At 44.4% G+C, this 16,807-nt stretch overlaps 1 protein-coding gene across 11 annotated transcripts in view; it reads right to left on the bottom strand.

Annotated features, from left to right (window-relative positions):
- Window positions 1–16,807, bottom strand: part of FAT3 (FAT atypical cadherin 3) — a 586,875-nt gene that overhangs the window by 197,392 nt on the left and 372,676 nt on the right. For all 11 annotated transcript variants that reach the window (XM_048842637.2, XM_075126639.1, XM_048842665.2 and 8 more), the window contains exon 4: window positions 12,579–12,640. In XM_048842637.2, coding sequence (XP_048698594.2) covers window positions 12,579–12,640 — 62 coding nt within the window. The remainder of the gene's footprint in view (window positions 1–12,578; window positions 12,641–16,807) is intronic.

Genomic DNA, 16,807 nt, shown 5'->3' with positions numbered 1-16,807 from the left:
CAAGAAAAAAATGAGGGACAAGACTCCAAAAACCAAGAAACATTAGAAAACGAAAGAGACACAAATCTGGGACAGAGACTGGATGAAGACAGGAGGAAGCAGCTGAGAGAGATTTAATAAAAATGCTGCAATGTCCAGTTATTACGGGGGAATAAAGGAAGATTCCCTGCAAATGGTAATCACATCTCATTTTGAAATGGGTATTTATTTTAATTCACTTGCTTAGCAAGCAGATTACTACCACAATTTCATTCTTTTTATCTGATTGACAATTAAAGCATGGATCCATTTAAGATATTTCGCAGAATAATCTGAGAAAACTGCATTGGGGTTGTTGTATGTTAGAAAATAATGTAGCAAGTTGATAATTTTCCCCCAATTTAAACCATCCCTTTAGCAAGTATACAGGAAAGCGAGAAACCATGCAGTATCTGATCCACTGTGACCAAATTACATCTGCCACAAAAAAAATGCTACTAGACAGTAATCATGTAACTATGCCCTAAATCCTAGAATTATTAAATGATTTTAGAAACGTCAAAGAAATCAAACCTTTTTTAAAAAACGGGATAACATACTTTTCAGGGAAGGTTTAAAAGGCACCTTTTTCAAAGAAATAAACAAACGTACCTCTCTCAAACAACACCAACCCAAATAATTTGAATCTTTCAGCCAGGAAGCAAGATAAGAATTTAGGAAGAGTAAAGTCTATCACGTAAGTAGGTTCTGAAAGTTAATGTCTTCCTTTGTATGTATTCTTTAACTTGTGCAGAATCCTTTAACTGCAGCCATAGGTGTTTGTTTTAAAAAGACAGACACTGGAAAACAGATAACTACAAAAAGGCATACTCTATGACACGAAGGCACTCAATGTGGGTTCAGGAGATCTGAGTTCAATACCTGATGCTACCACAGACTCCCTGTGTGACTTGGGACAAGTCACTTTGTCTTTGTGCTTCAGCTCCCCATCTGTAAAATGGGGATCACGATAAAGAGGAAGTTACTCACCTTGTACAGTAACAATGGTTCTTCGAGATGTGTGTCCCCCTATGGGTGCTCCACTGTAGGTGTATGTGTGCTCCTGCGCCTCTAATCGGAGATTTTTGGTATCAGTGTCCCGTTGAGCCCGTGCATGTGCCCTCTCTCCCTCGCGGTCTGCCTCGAGGCTATTTAGCACTGCACGGGCGGGCGAACCCCGCCCCCCCCACTTCCTTCTCTACCGCAGAGCCCTATAGAGAACTCCGAAGTAGAGGGGAGGAAGGTGGGTTGTGGAGCACCCATAGGGACACACATCTCGAAGAACCATCATTACTGCACAAGGTGAGTAACTTCCTCTTCTTCTTCAAGTAGTGTCCCTATGGGTGCTCCAGTGTAGGTGACTCCCAAGCAGTACCCACCACTGGAGGCTTGGACTTCGGAGTGGAGTCTTTTACTACAGAGAGTGCTGTGGAGTCGAAGATGGTGTGAGCGCCCAAATCTTCAGTGATCGCATAATGTTCTGCAAAAGAATGGGCAGAGGCCCAAGTGTTGAGATGGGGTATCCCTACAGAATGTGATTGATCTAAAAACTGACCTCGTGGAGTGCGTATGGACTCTGGACGGAAGCAAGTAGCATCCTTGATTAATGCAACTAGAGACCCATTTGGATAGTCTTTGAGCCGATATCACAGAGCTTTTGGATCTTTCTGTGGACAAAAGGAAGAGTTTACGGGATTTCCTTAAGTCCTCAGTCCTGACCAAGTAGAATGCTAATGTCCTTCTAATATCTAGCATATGTACAATTATCTCCCAGTTGTCCCAATGTGATTTTGGGAAAAAACAGGGAGACGGATCTGTTGATTCATATGGAAAGTGCAGAGAAAGTAGGGAGAAACTTGGGATATGGCCTTAGAGTTACTTTGTCTTTAAAAAAAAAAAAGGCCGTGAATGATCGATGTGCCATCAGGGCCGTTATTTCTACTATGTGCCTAGCTGAGGTGACGCAATTAGTAATGATGTCTGCATGGACAGGTGTAAGAGAAAACAAGATGCCCTGGACTCGGAGGGAGGTCTAGTCAAAGCCCTGAAAACTGGGTTAACAGGCTGGCGTGGGTGGTGTCACATGCAGGAAGAGATTCCCAATGCCCTTAAAGAATCTACGAATTAGTGGGTGAGCAAACACCAAGTGGGAAGCTGATTTCACCGTGAGATGAACCTTAAGGAAGCGGAGTTTAAAATATAGTGCAAAATCAGAGGGAGGAAAAATGAGGTTGATTCTCTGTGTTTGAAATGACACAAATGGAGTCGTTTCCATTTTGTAGATAAGTATGTTGAGTGGTCAACTTTTGGTTGTGTTGCAACACATCTTTCAGCTTGTCAGAGCATTCTGCCTCTAAGCGTTGGAACTAAGAAGGAGCCAAGCCTGGAGGTGGAGGACCCTCAGGTTGGGGTGAAGGGTCAGCCCATTGTTCTGAGAGAGCGGGTGAGAGATGGGCTGAAGAGAAACAGGAGGGCATATTGCCATCTGTGTCAGATAAGGGAGCCAGACTGGTCATGGTCAAGAGGGGCAATTAGAATAACTCTTGCTTTGTCTCGTTGAATTTTCAACAGAATCTTGGATAGAGTAGGAAACTGGGAAGACATATACAAGTGATGACTGGAAAAAGGCTAATGTAGTGCCAATCTTTAAAAAAGGGAAGAAGGAGGATCCTGGGAACTACAGGCCAGTCAGCCTCACCTCAGTCCCCGGAAAAATCATGGAGCAGGTCCTCAAAGAATCAATCCTGAAGCACTTGCATGAGAGGAAAGTGATCAGGAACAGCCAGCATGGATTCACCAAGGGAAGGTCATGCCTGACTAATCTAATCGCCTTTTATGATGAGATTACTGGTTCTGTGGATGAAGGGAAAGCAGTGGATGTATTGCTTCTTGACTTTAGCAAAGCTTTTGACACGGTCTCCCACAGTATTCTTGTCAGCTAGTTAAGGAAGTATGGGCTGGAAGAATGCACTATAAGGTGGGTAGAAAGCTGGCTAGATTGTCGGGCTCAACGAGTAGTGATCAATGGCTCCATGTCTAGTTGGCAGCCGGTATCAAGTGGAGTGCCCCAAGGGTCAGTCCTGGGGCCGGTTTTGTTCAATATCTTCATAAATGATCTGGAGGATGGTGTGGATTGCACTCTCAGCAAATTTGCGGATGATACTAAACTGGGAGGAGTGGTAGATACGCTGGAGGGGAGGGATAGGATACAGAAGGACCTAGACAAATTGGAGGATTGGGCCAAAAGAAATCTGATGAGGTTCAATAAGGATAAGTGCAGGGTCCTGCACTTAGGACGGAAGAACCCAATGCACAGCTACAGACTAGGGACCGAATGGCTAGGCAGCAATTCTGCGGAAAAGGACCTAGGGGTGACAGTGGACGAGAAGCTGGATATGAGTCAGCAGTGTGCCCTTGTTGCCAAGAAGGCCAATGGCATTTTGGGATGTATAAGTAGGGGCATAGCGAGCAGATCGAGGGACGTGATCGTTCCCCTCTATTCGACATTGGTGAGGCCTCATCTGGAGTACTGTGTCCAGTTTTGGGCCCCACACTTCAAGAAGGATGTGGATAAATTGGAGAGAGTCCAGCGAAGGGCAACAAAAATGATTAGGGGTCTGGAACACATGAGTTATGAGGAGAGGCTGAGGGAGCTGGGATTGTTTAGCCTGCAGAAGAGAAGAATGAGGGGGGATTTGAAAGCTGCTTTCAACTACCTGAAAGGGGGTTCCAAAGAGGATGGCTCTAGACTGTTCTCAATGGTAGCAGATGACAGAACGAGGAGTAATGGTCTCAAGTTGCAGTGGGGGAGGTTTAGATTGGATATTAGGAAAAACTTTTTCACTAAGAGGGTGGTGAAACACTGGAATGCGTTACCTAGGGAGGTGGTAGAATCTCCTTTCTTAGAGGTTTTTAAGGTCAGGCTTGACAAAGCCCTGGCTGGGATGATTTAACTGGGAATTGGTCCTGCTTTGAGCAGGGGGTTGGACTAGATGACCTTCTGGGGTCCCTTCCAACCCTTATATTCTATGATTCTATGATTCTAAGTGGGCCCTGTCCCATGGGAAGATGAGGGCAACTGCCAGTGAATGTTTCCCCAGGCCAGCCCTGGAGCAGTAACAAGGACCTTTCTTGTTCTATTAAGTAGCGAAGAGATCCATAGGCCGGGCTCCCCACAGGGTGGATATATCTTGAAGCATCTCTGAATTCAGTACACACTCACTGTTGTGAGAAAATTGCAACTGTCGGCTGTGGCGTTCTATATCCCTGGTAGATAGACAGCTGAGATGAGCACATTGTAATGGAAGCATCAATTCCAAAGTTTGAGTGCTGCCTTGTAGAGGGAGGGAGATCTGGCAGCTCCTTGGTGGTTTATACAAAACACACAGGTCACATTAAGTCCGTCATAACCTTTGCGTGTTGTTTTTGATGAAAGGCAGAAAGTGTGCACAGACACTCCCGACAGCCCTTAGCCCCAAAAGAGTGATATGGAAGGTCATTTCTGTGGAAGGCCATTTGTCTTGAACCTTGTGGTTGTGTAGGTGAGCTCCCCAGTGCATTAGGGAGACGTGTCCCAGGGTGGTGAATGTGGGTAGCGAGAGGAATGCTCTCGGTTGTACTGCATCAAGGTTGGTGCTGATAAAGTCCAGTCACTGTACTGGGGTTAGTATGCCATGACAATGAAGAGAACCTTGGAGAATACCCTGTGTGGAGCAGACTGTACTGAAAATGATCCTGCCCCAAAAGTAAGCAGTAGGAAATCTGCTGTACGATGGTTGTATTGAGATATGGAAGTAGGCACCCTGTAGGTTCAGGGCTAGAAATCAATCTCCTTGCTATAAAGCTGGTCCTAACTGCTGTGAAGTAGGGCAAGGTGACTTCTGAGTGGCGTGACAGGTGTATAGATGGCAGCTTATGCTGTAAGGTATCGTTGTTCAGGCCCTCGACCAGCTCATCAAAAGTGCTTATAAGAGGCAGTTTGAGAGGTCACGGACTGGGGTGCAGCTTGTTTCCACTTTTGAGCCATGGTCCTCTTACACTGTGGCTCATAACAGCACTGAGATGGTGGGTATTGAGAAGATTGTGATCTGTGGTGTGGTTGAGAGGTATATCTTCTCTTCTGTCCCACAGCTTAAATTCCTAAGGAGTGTAACATGGTCCGAGAATCCTTCGGGAAGTGGAGAGAAAATCTGTCTTCTCCGCAAAGCGTTTGGCCCTTCAAACTGGAAGTCTGTAGCTCTTTGAGCAATCTAGAGAGGTGTAGCACAAAAAACAAAAACAACACAACTTGCCTCAGTACCACTGTCATGGAGACTGAGAGGACAACTGTAACAGTTACATCCAGTGCTGTCTCTAGGACCAGTCTGGCTATTAACTGACCATCTCTAAGAATGGTCTGAATCTGTTCTTTTTGTGTTTCCAGTAATGTTCCAGAAACACAGTGGGTTTCCCATAACTAATAAAATTGTATTTGGCCATGTCAGTTTGGTAATTAATGACTCTACACAGTAATGTTGTCGATGAATAGGCCATCTTGCCAAGCCTGATTGTATGGAGTTGACTTGGCACCATGCTGCTTGCTTTGGGCATTAACCACATCCACTATGATGGAGTTGGGTTGTGGATGTTGAAAACAAAGTCTGCCTCTTTGGGTAGAGATGTAGGGGTTTTTTTTGTTTGTTTGTTTGTTTTTAAACACACAGTTGCTGGATGGTGTGATGGAGGCTGGAGTCTGCCAGATGACTTTGGTAGGATCTAGAATCACCTCATTAATTGGGAGGACAATTCTAGATGAGAAGGTGGTGTGCAGAATTTCCACCAACTTGTGATATGTATCTGCCACCTCCTGTAGGGGAATCAGCAGCTCGTCTGCCACCCTCTTGGTAAGATCCAGAAAGTTCTTAAAATCTTCACCTAGTGATGAGGGGTGGGCAGCACAGCCTCATCTGTGACAGATGAGGAGAAGTGTGCTGGAGGGATAGCTTCCTCTTCAGGTTCTTTTTCCTGTTCTGAAAAAGCTTCCTTCTGCACTGACTCAGGTGCTCTAGACAGCCAGGCTGTAGCAAACCATCTGGTGGACTCTTCCTGACAGACACTCGGGATGGTCGCAACGTGTGTGTACGTTGCCCAAGAATTACAATATGACCTTGGGGGGGTGAGATAGGAAAGCGGGCATGGGCGGTGGGCTTACCTCAGGGGGCCCATACCGTGATTGTAGGTTGGCTTGATGGAATTGGGGAGGACCCTTGTAATGTGACGGTGGGCCACGATGAGGGCCAGGGAAATTATCTCCTCCTGGTCAGTGTCAGATTCTTCAGTGGGTAAGGGTGGTGCTGACTGGGGTATTGGCAGTATACAGCCCGGTGCCAAGAGCGACTCTGGGTGCCGGGATGTGCTCGATACCGGGGTCCTGGTACCAAGTAATGGGGATTGCGGTTCTTCCCCAACCATCAGGTCTCCAGGGTACCAGAGCTCATGCAGTACCATGGGTTCATCTGGTACCACAGAGAAGTGTCTGTGGTACGTTGTCAGTACCGATAGTTGGGCAGAGCACTCCCTACATGAGAGTTTTGTTGTGCACAGTACAGAAAGTTTGTTGGTGTCACAGCCGCTCTGGGGAGCCCCGCTGGCTGGCCAGCTACTGGGAGTGCACCTGTTGGGATCGGTGCTGAGATGGCCGCACTGGGGAACCCCTCTGGCTGGCCAGTTGCTTGGAGGAGCTCTTTTAATGAGCCTCCCCCCCACCCCTTCTCTTCTTCTCTCTCTTCTTCTTCTCCTCTTCACGACTCGACCCCTTTTGAAGTCAAGGCTCCAGGGTCAGCACCCACCGGAGTCCCCTGCAGACTGAAGTGTTTTCTCCATAGGGAGGAGTTTTAACTTCAGCTCCCAGCTCCTGCGGCAGGTAAAGCACCTCTGCCAGGCTCTCCCAGGCACAGTGAGTGTCTGGCCATTACAGGGACTGACTCCTGGCAGGAGAGGCACCGCTTGGAGCAGAGAGAGCCAGGCAAGCCCCTGGGCAAGGGGTTGTCATCCTCTAGCAGGGAAGAATGCAGAAGAACCTCATCTTCACTCTTTTTTTTTTTAAACTGAAAATAAAAAATAAGTCTACAGATGCCAGGGGAAGGGGGGGCACGACTGCCCCCAGGAAACTGAACTTCTTTTCCTTTCTCTCTCTCTCTCCTTCTCCTTTTTTTTTTTTTAACCCAAAGGAATAAAATAAAACAAAAAAACACTAGCCTAACTACTTTTAAGGAGAACAAAGGTAACAAAACAAACACTACTTATGCTAATGACACAGATAAGGAAAGGTTTCAGGGTAGCAGTCCTGTTAGCCTGTGTCAGGGGACACTATCATAGGGCCTAATCACATCAGCCACAATATCAGAGGCGCGTTCACCTGCACATCTACCAATGTGATATATGCCATCATGTGCCAGCAATGCCCCTCTGCCATGTACATTGGCCAAACTGGACAGTCTCTACGTAAAAGAATAAATGGACACAAATCAGACGTCAAGAATTATAATGTTCAAAAACCAGTCGGAGAACGCTTCAATCTCTTTGGTCACTCGATTCCAGACCTAAAAGTGGCAATTCTTCAACAAAAAAACTTCAAAAACAGACTCCCATGAGAGACTGCTGAATTGGAATTAATTTGCAAACTGGATACAATTACCTTAGGCTTGAATAAAGACTGGGAGTGGATGGGTCATTACACAAAGTAAAACTATTTCCCCATGTTTATCTCCTCCCCTCCCCCTTCCTCAGAGGTTCTTATCAACTGCTGGAAATGGCCCACCTTGATTATCACTACAAAAGGTTTTTTTTTCCCTCCTGCTGGTAATAGCTCATCTTAAGTGATCCCTCTCCTTACAATGTGTACGGTAACACCCATTGTTTCATGTTCTCTGCGTATATAAAATCTCCCCACTGTATTTTCCACTGAATGCATCCGATGAAGTGAGCTGTAGCTCACAAAAGCTTATGCTCAAATAAATTTGTTAGTCTCTAAGGTGCCACAAGTCCTCCTTTTCTTTTTACAGATAAGGAAGGGACAACTGCTCATTCCGCCTGAGGCCAAAGGCGGTAGAGAAGGAAGTGAGCGCGCAGTGGGGGGGAAGGGGGTTCGCCCCTGCAGTGCTAAATAATCTCGAGGCAGACCAGGAAGGAGGGAGGGCACATGCGCGGGCTCAAAGGGACACTGCTACCAAAAATCTCCAATTAGAGGCGTAGGGGCACACAAACACATACAGTGGAGCACCCATAGGGACACTACTCGAAGAAGAACAGTCCCCTATCCTACAACGTATTGTGAAGTAATCAATTCATTAAATATTGTGAGGCACACAACTATGGTTTGAATCAGGGGACATATAAATACCTAGATTAGCAGAAGGATGGTTTACATTGGGCAGCTGTGGCAGCGTGGAATAAGCATGGGTATTGGAATCAGAAGACCAGAGTCTGCCACTAATTTACTCAGTGACCCTGGGCAATTTACTTGACCACTTTGTGCCCTGTTTGCTCCGCCTGTAAAGCACCAGTGTGAAGTGCTTGGAGAGCTATGAATGAAAATGTGCTATTAACACTGCAAAGTATTATAACCATTAGCCCCCACAATCTCATCTTGCCTTGTTTTGTTAACTGCTATTGTGAATGGGGTGGACACAGACCAATGGAATTTGCTCTGTAGGTACTTTGTTGTCTGGGAACAATGCCTCAATCAAATTCAAGTTGAGAAAAGGGCATGACTATTTAAAAAATAATTAAAAGGCGTTCTAACCAGGAAAGATCCATCAATGCCTCATACATGCACCATGCAAGCGGAAACAGAGGTTGCTGGGTCAAGCTCTAATAAGATCCTTTCAGAGGGAGCCAGTTTTACTCTTTTTTATGCCAGACAGACTCTATTGGCAAGAGGGTATGAAACAAAACCGGAAGGGTAATAATTGTACTGTTGGGAGACCATGGTAATCTTGGCAATTAAGGACTCCCTAGGAGGTTAATTAAAGACATTGAGAGTCAAACATTTCACAAAATGTTTCAAGTATGTCATAAAAACGTGCCCACCTTAAACAGCTCAGTTCTCAACCATCAACAGCCTATTTGTTTTTGCCATGCTCAACTTGCCTCTAAGTATGCTGTAAAGATGGCAAATGTTAACTTTTCATTAGCAAATGAAAAGACTGACTAGGTCATCTAAAAAGAAAAGGAGTACTTGTGGCACCTTAGAGACTAACCAATTTATTTGAGCATGAGCTTTCGTGAGCTACAGCTCACTTCATCAGATGTATACCGTGGAAACTGCAGCAGACTTTATATACACACAGAGAATATGAAACAATACCTCCTCCCACCCCACTGACCTCCTGAGTGGTCAGTTTAGATGAGCTATTACCAGCAGGAGAGTGAGTTTGTGTGTGTATGGGGGTGGGGGGGATGTGAGAAAACCTGGATCTATGCAGGAAATAGCCCGACTTGATTATGTAAAGAGTTGTCACTTTGGATGGGCTAGCACCAGCAGGAGAGTGAATTTGTGTGGGGGGGTAGAGGGTGAGAAAACCTGGATTTGTGCTGGAAATGGCCCACCTGTTGATCACTTTAGATAAGCTATTACCAGCAGGACAGTGGGGTGGGAGGAGGTATTGTTTCATATTCTCTGTGTGTATATAAAGTCTGCTGCAGTTTCCACGGTATACATCTGATGAAGTGAGCTGTAGCTCACGAAAGCTCATGCTCAAATAAATTGGTTAGTCTCTAAGGTGCCACAAGTACTCCTTTTCTTTTTGCGAATACAGACTAACACGGCTGTTCCTCTGAAATAGGTCATCTAGTTCATCTCGCTGCAATGCACAATTCTATTCCCTGCAGTAAGTTTTTGCCCAGTTTAGTTTTAAAAGTCTCAAGCAACAGGGCTCCTTCCACTCTCTTCAAGAGGCTATTCCAGACCTTGCTGTTCGCATTTCTAGATTGCCTACACTTTTCTGTGCTCAGTTCCATCCTATTAATCCCAATTCTAAACCTCCTGTATCAGCCTAAACACTTCATCTCATTCCTTTACATATGCACCTTTCAAAAACTTGTAGACCAATCAATATCTTTCAAACTGTACAAAAATCTGAGGAAAGCATCTAGCGTAGCGGGCTACAGCCTGAGTTTTATAAATAATACAAGAGAGATCCCCCCTGCTTCCACCATTAAAGATGTATAATGCTTCCCTTTTTAAGGGATGAGAATCCTTTGGAAAATTGGCATCTGGTGTGATTCATTCAGATCCCCTGAGAAAACACAGACGCAGAGAAGACTTACAGTCCAGACCAAATTTGTCCAATAAATGATATTACCTCACCCACCTTGTCTAAGACCCAAGTTTCTCATTAATATATATACTTCAAAATCTATGCCAAATTCACTTCAGCTGGCTATCTTCCCTAGCAGTAAAAGCTGAAAAATCTCCAGTTATCGGAATAAAGAATTACTTAGCTAACTTTCCAACAGAAGAAATCTCTTAAAGGAGAAAAAAAAATCCCTTTATTCCTCCTCATTTATTTATAGCCTGGGATGTTTGGGATTGTACAGAAACATATAGAGGGGAAAAAATTAGCAGGTTAGGTAAGAAATTAACCCTCCTCTCGTTTTGTTTTGTACTAAGCCAAATGCTCAGGATTTTCCTCAAGCAGTACTAACCATGGGAAGGAATATCTGAAACCAGAGGTTACTGCATTATTCTGCCGAATAGTGATTGGAACAAAAATTCATTCTGATCCTGTAAGGGTGCTTAATATGTCCAGATATTCTTTAGCTCACACTGCTATGTTTCTAAAAACATATTATATGGATGGCTGTGTCTATTGAATGATCTTTCACAGTGGCCCTGGTTTTCCACTTGCACCAATGTGAATCAGGAGTAATTTCAGTAAATTCAGGGGAGTTACATCACTGCAAATTAGAGTGAGATCAGAATCAAGCCTGGTATATGGAAAAGAATGGAAACATTTTATCACATGGTTTTTAGAGCCACGAGATAGAAATCACGTACTGGACCTCGCAATACACAGGTACGGTTTTGTGAGAGTTAGGCATATTACAGATAGTTATTCACATGAGAGGACACATACTATGGAGAGAGAGTTGAAATAAACCTTCCACTGCAAAGAGTAATTTCTTACTTGGAAACTGTAGTTGATAGGTTTAAATTTGAAATTTCAAAAATGATTCATCCTGATGATCTAGCCAAAGTGAGTAAAACTAGAGTTTACTTCCACTCACATTATAGGGTTTTGCATATAGATTCAAGATGCAATCTTAGGCCTCAATCCTTGAAAAACTTAGACATGTTTAATTGTACACTGGGAACAATCCCACATACAAGTGGTTTTCAAACTTTAGCAACCTGAGGACCCTTATTTTGATTTAAAATATTTCTGAGCCCCCCCCAACCTCCCGGCTCAGCCCCAGGCCCTGCTCTTTCTCCACCCCTTCCCCCAAAGCCCCACCCTTGCCCCATCTCTTCTTGCTCCCTGCCCACTCCATCCCCCCTCCCTCACTCACTTTCACCAGGCTGGGTGCAGGAGGGGGTGCGGGCTCTGGGTGGGAGTTTGGCTGCAGGAGTGGGTAAGGGGTGCAAGCTCTGAGAGAGAGTTTGGGTGTGGAGTGCGGGCTTTGGGCTGAGGCAAGGGGTTGGGGTGTGGGAGGGGGTGAGGCCAATTCCTGGCCAATGGGAGCTGCGGAGTCGGCACTTGGGGCAGGAGCAGCGTGCGGAGACCTGTCCTCCCCTCACCCCATCAGGGGCTGCAGGAACGTGCCAGCTGCTTCCGGGAGCAGCTCAGGGCCAAGGTAGGCAGGGAGCCTGCCTTAGCCCTGCTGCACCACTGGACTTTTAGCGGCCTAAAATCTCCTGGTTTGGCTTCAGTAGCCTCCGGGAGATAGAGGGAGGGGGAGGAGTTGAGGGAGGGAGGGAGAAGAGTTGATCAGCAGGGCCCGCAGACCCCCGGGAGTTCCCTTCGGGACCCCCAGTGTTCCGCGGACCCCAGTTTGAGAAATGCTGCCATATACTTCAATAGCACTAATCACAGGGTGCAAAGTTATCGATGTGCAGAAGTCTTTGCAGAATCAGGTCCTTCCAAACTGCATTAGAAATTCATTAGAGGGACATAGATGACTGAAATATCACATGCTTCTCTGAAATATTTTAACTTATTGTTACAAAATAACAAAAAATTGCTATAACCAAAAGAGATTAGAGAAAAAAAGAATATCTGTCTATTTCTACAGTTTGTTCATGTGTCTGAAAGCATTTTGTGAATTGTCAATTGAATTATTTCCCCTGTATAGTCAGGTTCCCCTCTTTGCACAGCTCTTTCAGACAGCAACAGGAGAGGGAATAGCATTGTCTTGGGGGGGGGGGGGGGGGGGATGGGGATGGTTTTCCTGAAAATTAACATGGAAAGTTAGACAACAGGTGTAACAGCAGAAACAAACTTTAAACTCATTATTTGAAATTGGTAAGATTTGAAGACGGAGGTACCCCTTTAATATATATATTCCCCATCAGAGTTTACCTCGAGAAAATGCTCTGCCTGCTGCTCTCGATCCAATTTTCTTGATGTTGTCATAATCAGACCTGCGGAAAAAGGAGAACATTTGATTGTCAATATATGCTGGAGCAACGTAAATCTCTCCACTGACCATAAGAAGCAAGTTCATTTGCTGAATTCTCCAAAAGTGGTGGTAATGGGGGGTGGGGGGATGATTTGGAACAGTATCATGCCTAGTTTTCTTGCGGTCTGTCCGACATCACCATAGTCAGTGTTTGCCTGAAAATGAATCTGTAAGGGGAAAAAAGAATACAATATTAAAAACTGAAAATGGGTTACAATTGTGTTTATATAGTTAATATACTGTAGTTAGTATGGTAAATTCAAAAACCTCAGTAAAGAATCACTAACAGTCTTGTAATTAGGAATTTTAATTAACATTTGCATATGAGTGAAATCTTACAGTAAGAATCTCATTAAAGATTTTAGAGTTCTTGAACAATTAATAGGATGGGATACTGATTACTTCTGTGCCAAAGCTCTATCTTCTGTTATTTAACTTTCTGATACGTTTTTGATCTCTCTTTTTTGTTATTATATTTGACAAGGAAAGTTATTTCTGTAATAACTCCTTGTATGCATAATGATTTCCAGCTCTTGTGCACTGAAGGTCCTGTACTACGTCATCATTTTGTTCCATGTATAAAGAGCCTTTAAACAAAGTAACTTTTTACATTAAAAAGATCAAGACATCTTTACTTTAAACAATGCTCTTCTATACACTAATAACCTCATGCAGGATATAGACTTAGCAAAGAAAACATGAGAGACACTCACAGACCTTCCAAGATTCATTACCCTTACCGTGTTGTTAAAAACAATTTTAGCTTTTATTTTTCCTCAGTAGCAATTAAAAGGTTCCACTTCTACCTCACACAGAGTGTTCTTTGAATAGCAGGATACATTGTGTGCTGTCTCGGAGGTAGATTCTGACTAGTGTTAAGACACCAGAATCCCGGAGGTATATATTTCCAGAGGTTTATATTTTATTGAAGACAATGCAATGTACCATATACTTTGCAAGAATTCATTCTTCATGTTTGCTAGAAAAACAGGAGCAGTAATATCCCACGGCTGAACTAAAAGACTTACTTGTTTAATGAGAGGATTTACCCTTCTGATGACCATGATTTTTTTCAGAATAATAATTGTTATTAATTATAATTATTATATTTTACATTTATATTGTGCCTTTAATCTCAAAGCACTCTAAAGCACTTTACACACGGTCGCTTTCTACTTAGGAGGAATCACTTCACTCACCAGTAAAATAGGGGTTATACCTAAGAGTAATGGGATTAATTTAACAAAGAGAAGTCTTTCCTGATATTTCAGGCTAACAACGAGATCTATTAGACTGAAAAATAGACTCCCAAGGGAAAGTGACAGAAACCAGACTAGACTTGACAAAGCATCAGAAAAAATTATATACTGTTGTTATTGAGAATAATCCTGTGCTGGCAAAGGGATGGAAAAGAAAAATGCAACAGGCCTTTTCGATCTCAGATGGTTATAATTCTGTTCTCTGGGTTGTAAGTTGACTGCAGTTGTGTGGGTTTGGGAAGGCATCACAGTGGATGACGGGTTTGTGCCATGCATGCAACTCTGTATTCATGCATCCGATGAAGTGAGCTGTAGCCCACGAAAGCTTATGCTCAAATAAATTTGTTAGTCTCTAAGGTGCCACAAGTACTCCTGTTCTTTTTGTGTGAATGTAGCTCATCATATATGAACACAAGGAAGAAGTCACTACAAGCAAATACTTGTTTTCAGCAACACCTTGTAAGAGCAACTGCCCTTTACAAGCAACATTTCCTCTGGGAACATGTTCCCTACTGTGACTTATCAGCACTCCCCATAACAGCAACAGTTGCTTGGGAGCAACATAGCAAAAGGGCACTGATATATTGCTATTAATAACCATCTACTGTATTTAAGAAAATATTTCATTACCAACAAGATTTTAAAGTGGAACTCATTAAGCCCTTTTGTGGCATTAAGACACCACTATAGACCCCTGTGCTCAGACAGGGCACGTATCAACAGAGTTCTCACTATTGCTGAAGATATGACATCTCTTTATATGCCCTCCCACTCTCTTTTTGCTAAGGCACTATTTATAAATGGTACCCAACTTCTTCTTAAGTCAGAAATGTACATGCACAAAGAGTACGGACTGAAGGTCAGATAGTCAAATGCACCCTATACCTTCCCAAACAGTTTTGGATGCATGCTGCACGGCCTTTCATTACAGTGAGTAATATGATTAGGGTTCCCTGGCTCCGGAAGGCTCCCAGAAGCGGCAGCATGTCCCCGCTCCAGCTGCTAGGTGGAGGGGCCAGGGGCTCTGCATGCTGCCTGTGCTCACAGGCACCACTGCCACAGCTCCCATTGGCTGTGGTTCCTGTCCAATGGGAGCTGCGGAGCTGGCACACAGGGTAGGGGCAGCGTGTGGAGCCCCATCCCCACCCCTATACGTAGGAGCCAGACATGAAGAAAAGGAGGACTTGTGGCACCTTAGAGACTAACCAATTTATTTGAGCATGAGCTTTCGTGAGCTACAGCTCACTTCATCAGATGCATACCGTGGAAACTGCAGCAGACTTTATATATACACAGAGAATATGAAACAATATATGAATATGCATCTGATGAAGTGAGCTGTAGCTCACGAAAGCTCATGCTCAAATAAATTGGTTAGTCTCTAAGGTGCCACAAGTACTCCTTTTCTTTTTGCGAATACAGACTAACACGGCTGTTACTCTGGAGCCAGACATGCTCACTGCTTCTGGGAGCCACGTGGAGCCAGTGCAGGCAGGGAGCCTCCCTTAGCCCCGCTGCACTGTTGACTGGACTTTTAGCGGCCCGGTCAGCAGTGCTGACCACAGCCGCCACGGTCCCTTTTCGACCGGGCGTTCCAGTCGAAAACCAGACACCTGGCAACCTTAGATATGATTTCCGCCCTAACCACCCCATGGAGAGAGCACATCTTACTCTCCTTTTGAAATGAAAAGCTCACGATGGACTCTTCAAACTGAAACTTCCAGTTGGTAGAACACCCTGGCACCTGCCACTGGACAGGCAAAAGGGATGGTCACTATGATCAATTCTCACAAGTGTCATTTTGTAAGGTTGTTGGTTGGTTTTTTGTTTTGTTTTTTTAAAGCTACAGACATTTGTATTACAGTTCTATCCAGAGGCCCCAAACACATCTGGCTCCCATTCTGCTACATGTTCTTCACGCACTGTCTGTGTGTTTATTCAGTGCCTAGGACAGGGGGGCTCCATTCTTGGCTGGCACTTAGGCACTACCGTAATAAACATGATTAATGATAGAATAATAAATACAAACACATAGCAAATCCCTACTACAAAAATGGTTCATATAATTTCAAAGGAATGGCTACAGGAAGAGAAGAGCAGCTATCAGACTCCATACTGAACAAAACCTAGTATATGCTCTTCAATCAAATAATCATCTTACACAGAGATGGCTATAAATGTTCCCTATAAAGGCTGTTGATGTTGGGCCAATTTCATCAGCCCCCACGAATGACTTCAGCTGAATTTCATGGGCTTTTCTCGGAGGAGAATTCAGCCAATGGTGTTGTAACACTTTTTCCCTCTCCAAGTTTATTAATGTAATAAATATGTGACAGTAATAGTACTCAGCAGGACAATTTTAATCTTCCAAGCACTGTACACATGTTAACCAATCCATCTGCACAACGTCTCAGTGAGTATCATCCTCGCTTTGAAAGGTGGGGAAACTGAGGCAACTTGACCAATGTCACCCAGCAGGCCAGTGATAGATGTGACAGTAGAGCTTGCTTTATTGATAGCTGGTGGGGCTGGAGGATTTAGGGCTACCGCCATGCCCCCCCATCCAGGAAGAAGATATTTTGCTGCTCTGTCCAAAGGGCAGCTCGATTCCTGAGCTGCCAGCTGGGAATTGTTCAGTCCAGTCTCTTCCTGGATGCCAGGCAGTAATAAGGGAGGATGTTTGCTGCTCCTGACATTCAGATGTCAAGAGGGGTCATCTCCCCCCGCACCAGAAACCAAAAAGGGAGAAGTTCCCCTCTTCGGGCTTTGGGAGGGCTTTGTAATCACAGAAGTCTGTTGGGTCAGACAGCTTCAGGGGCTCGGTCCAGAGTCTTGGCTGTACACGAGCATGGGCAATATTGTGAGATTTC

Source organism: Caretta caretta, chromosome 1 (assembly GCF_965140235.1).
Source record: "Caretta caretta isolate rCarCar2 chromosome 1, rCarCar1.hap1, whole genome shotgun sequence".
NCBI classification, from domain to species: Eukaryota; Metazoa; Chordata; order Testudines; family Cheloniidae; genus Caretta; species Caretta caretta.
The sequence above is the reverse complement of the archived record's forward strand: the minus strand, read 5'-3'. Positions and strand labels throughout refer to the sequence as shown.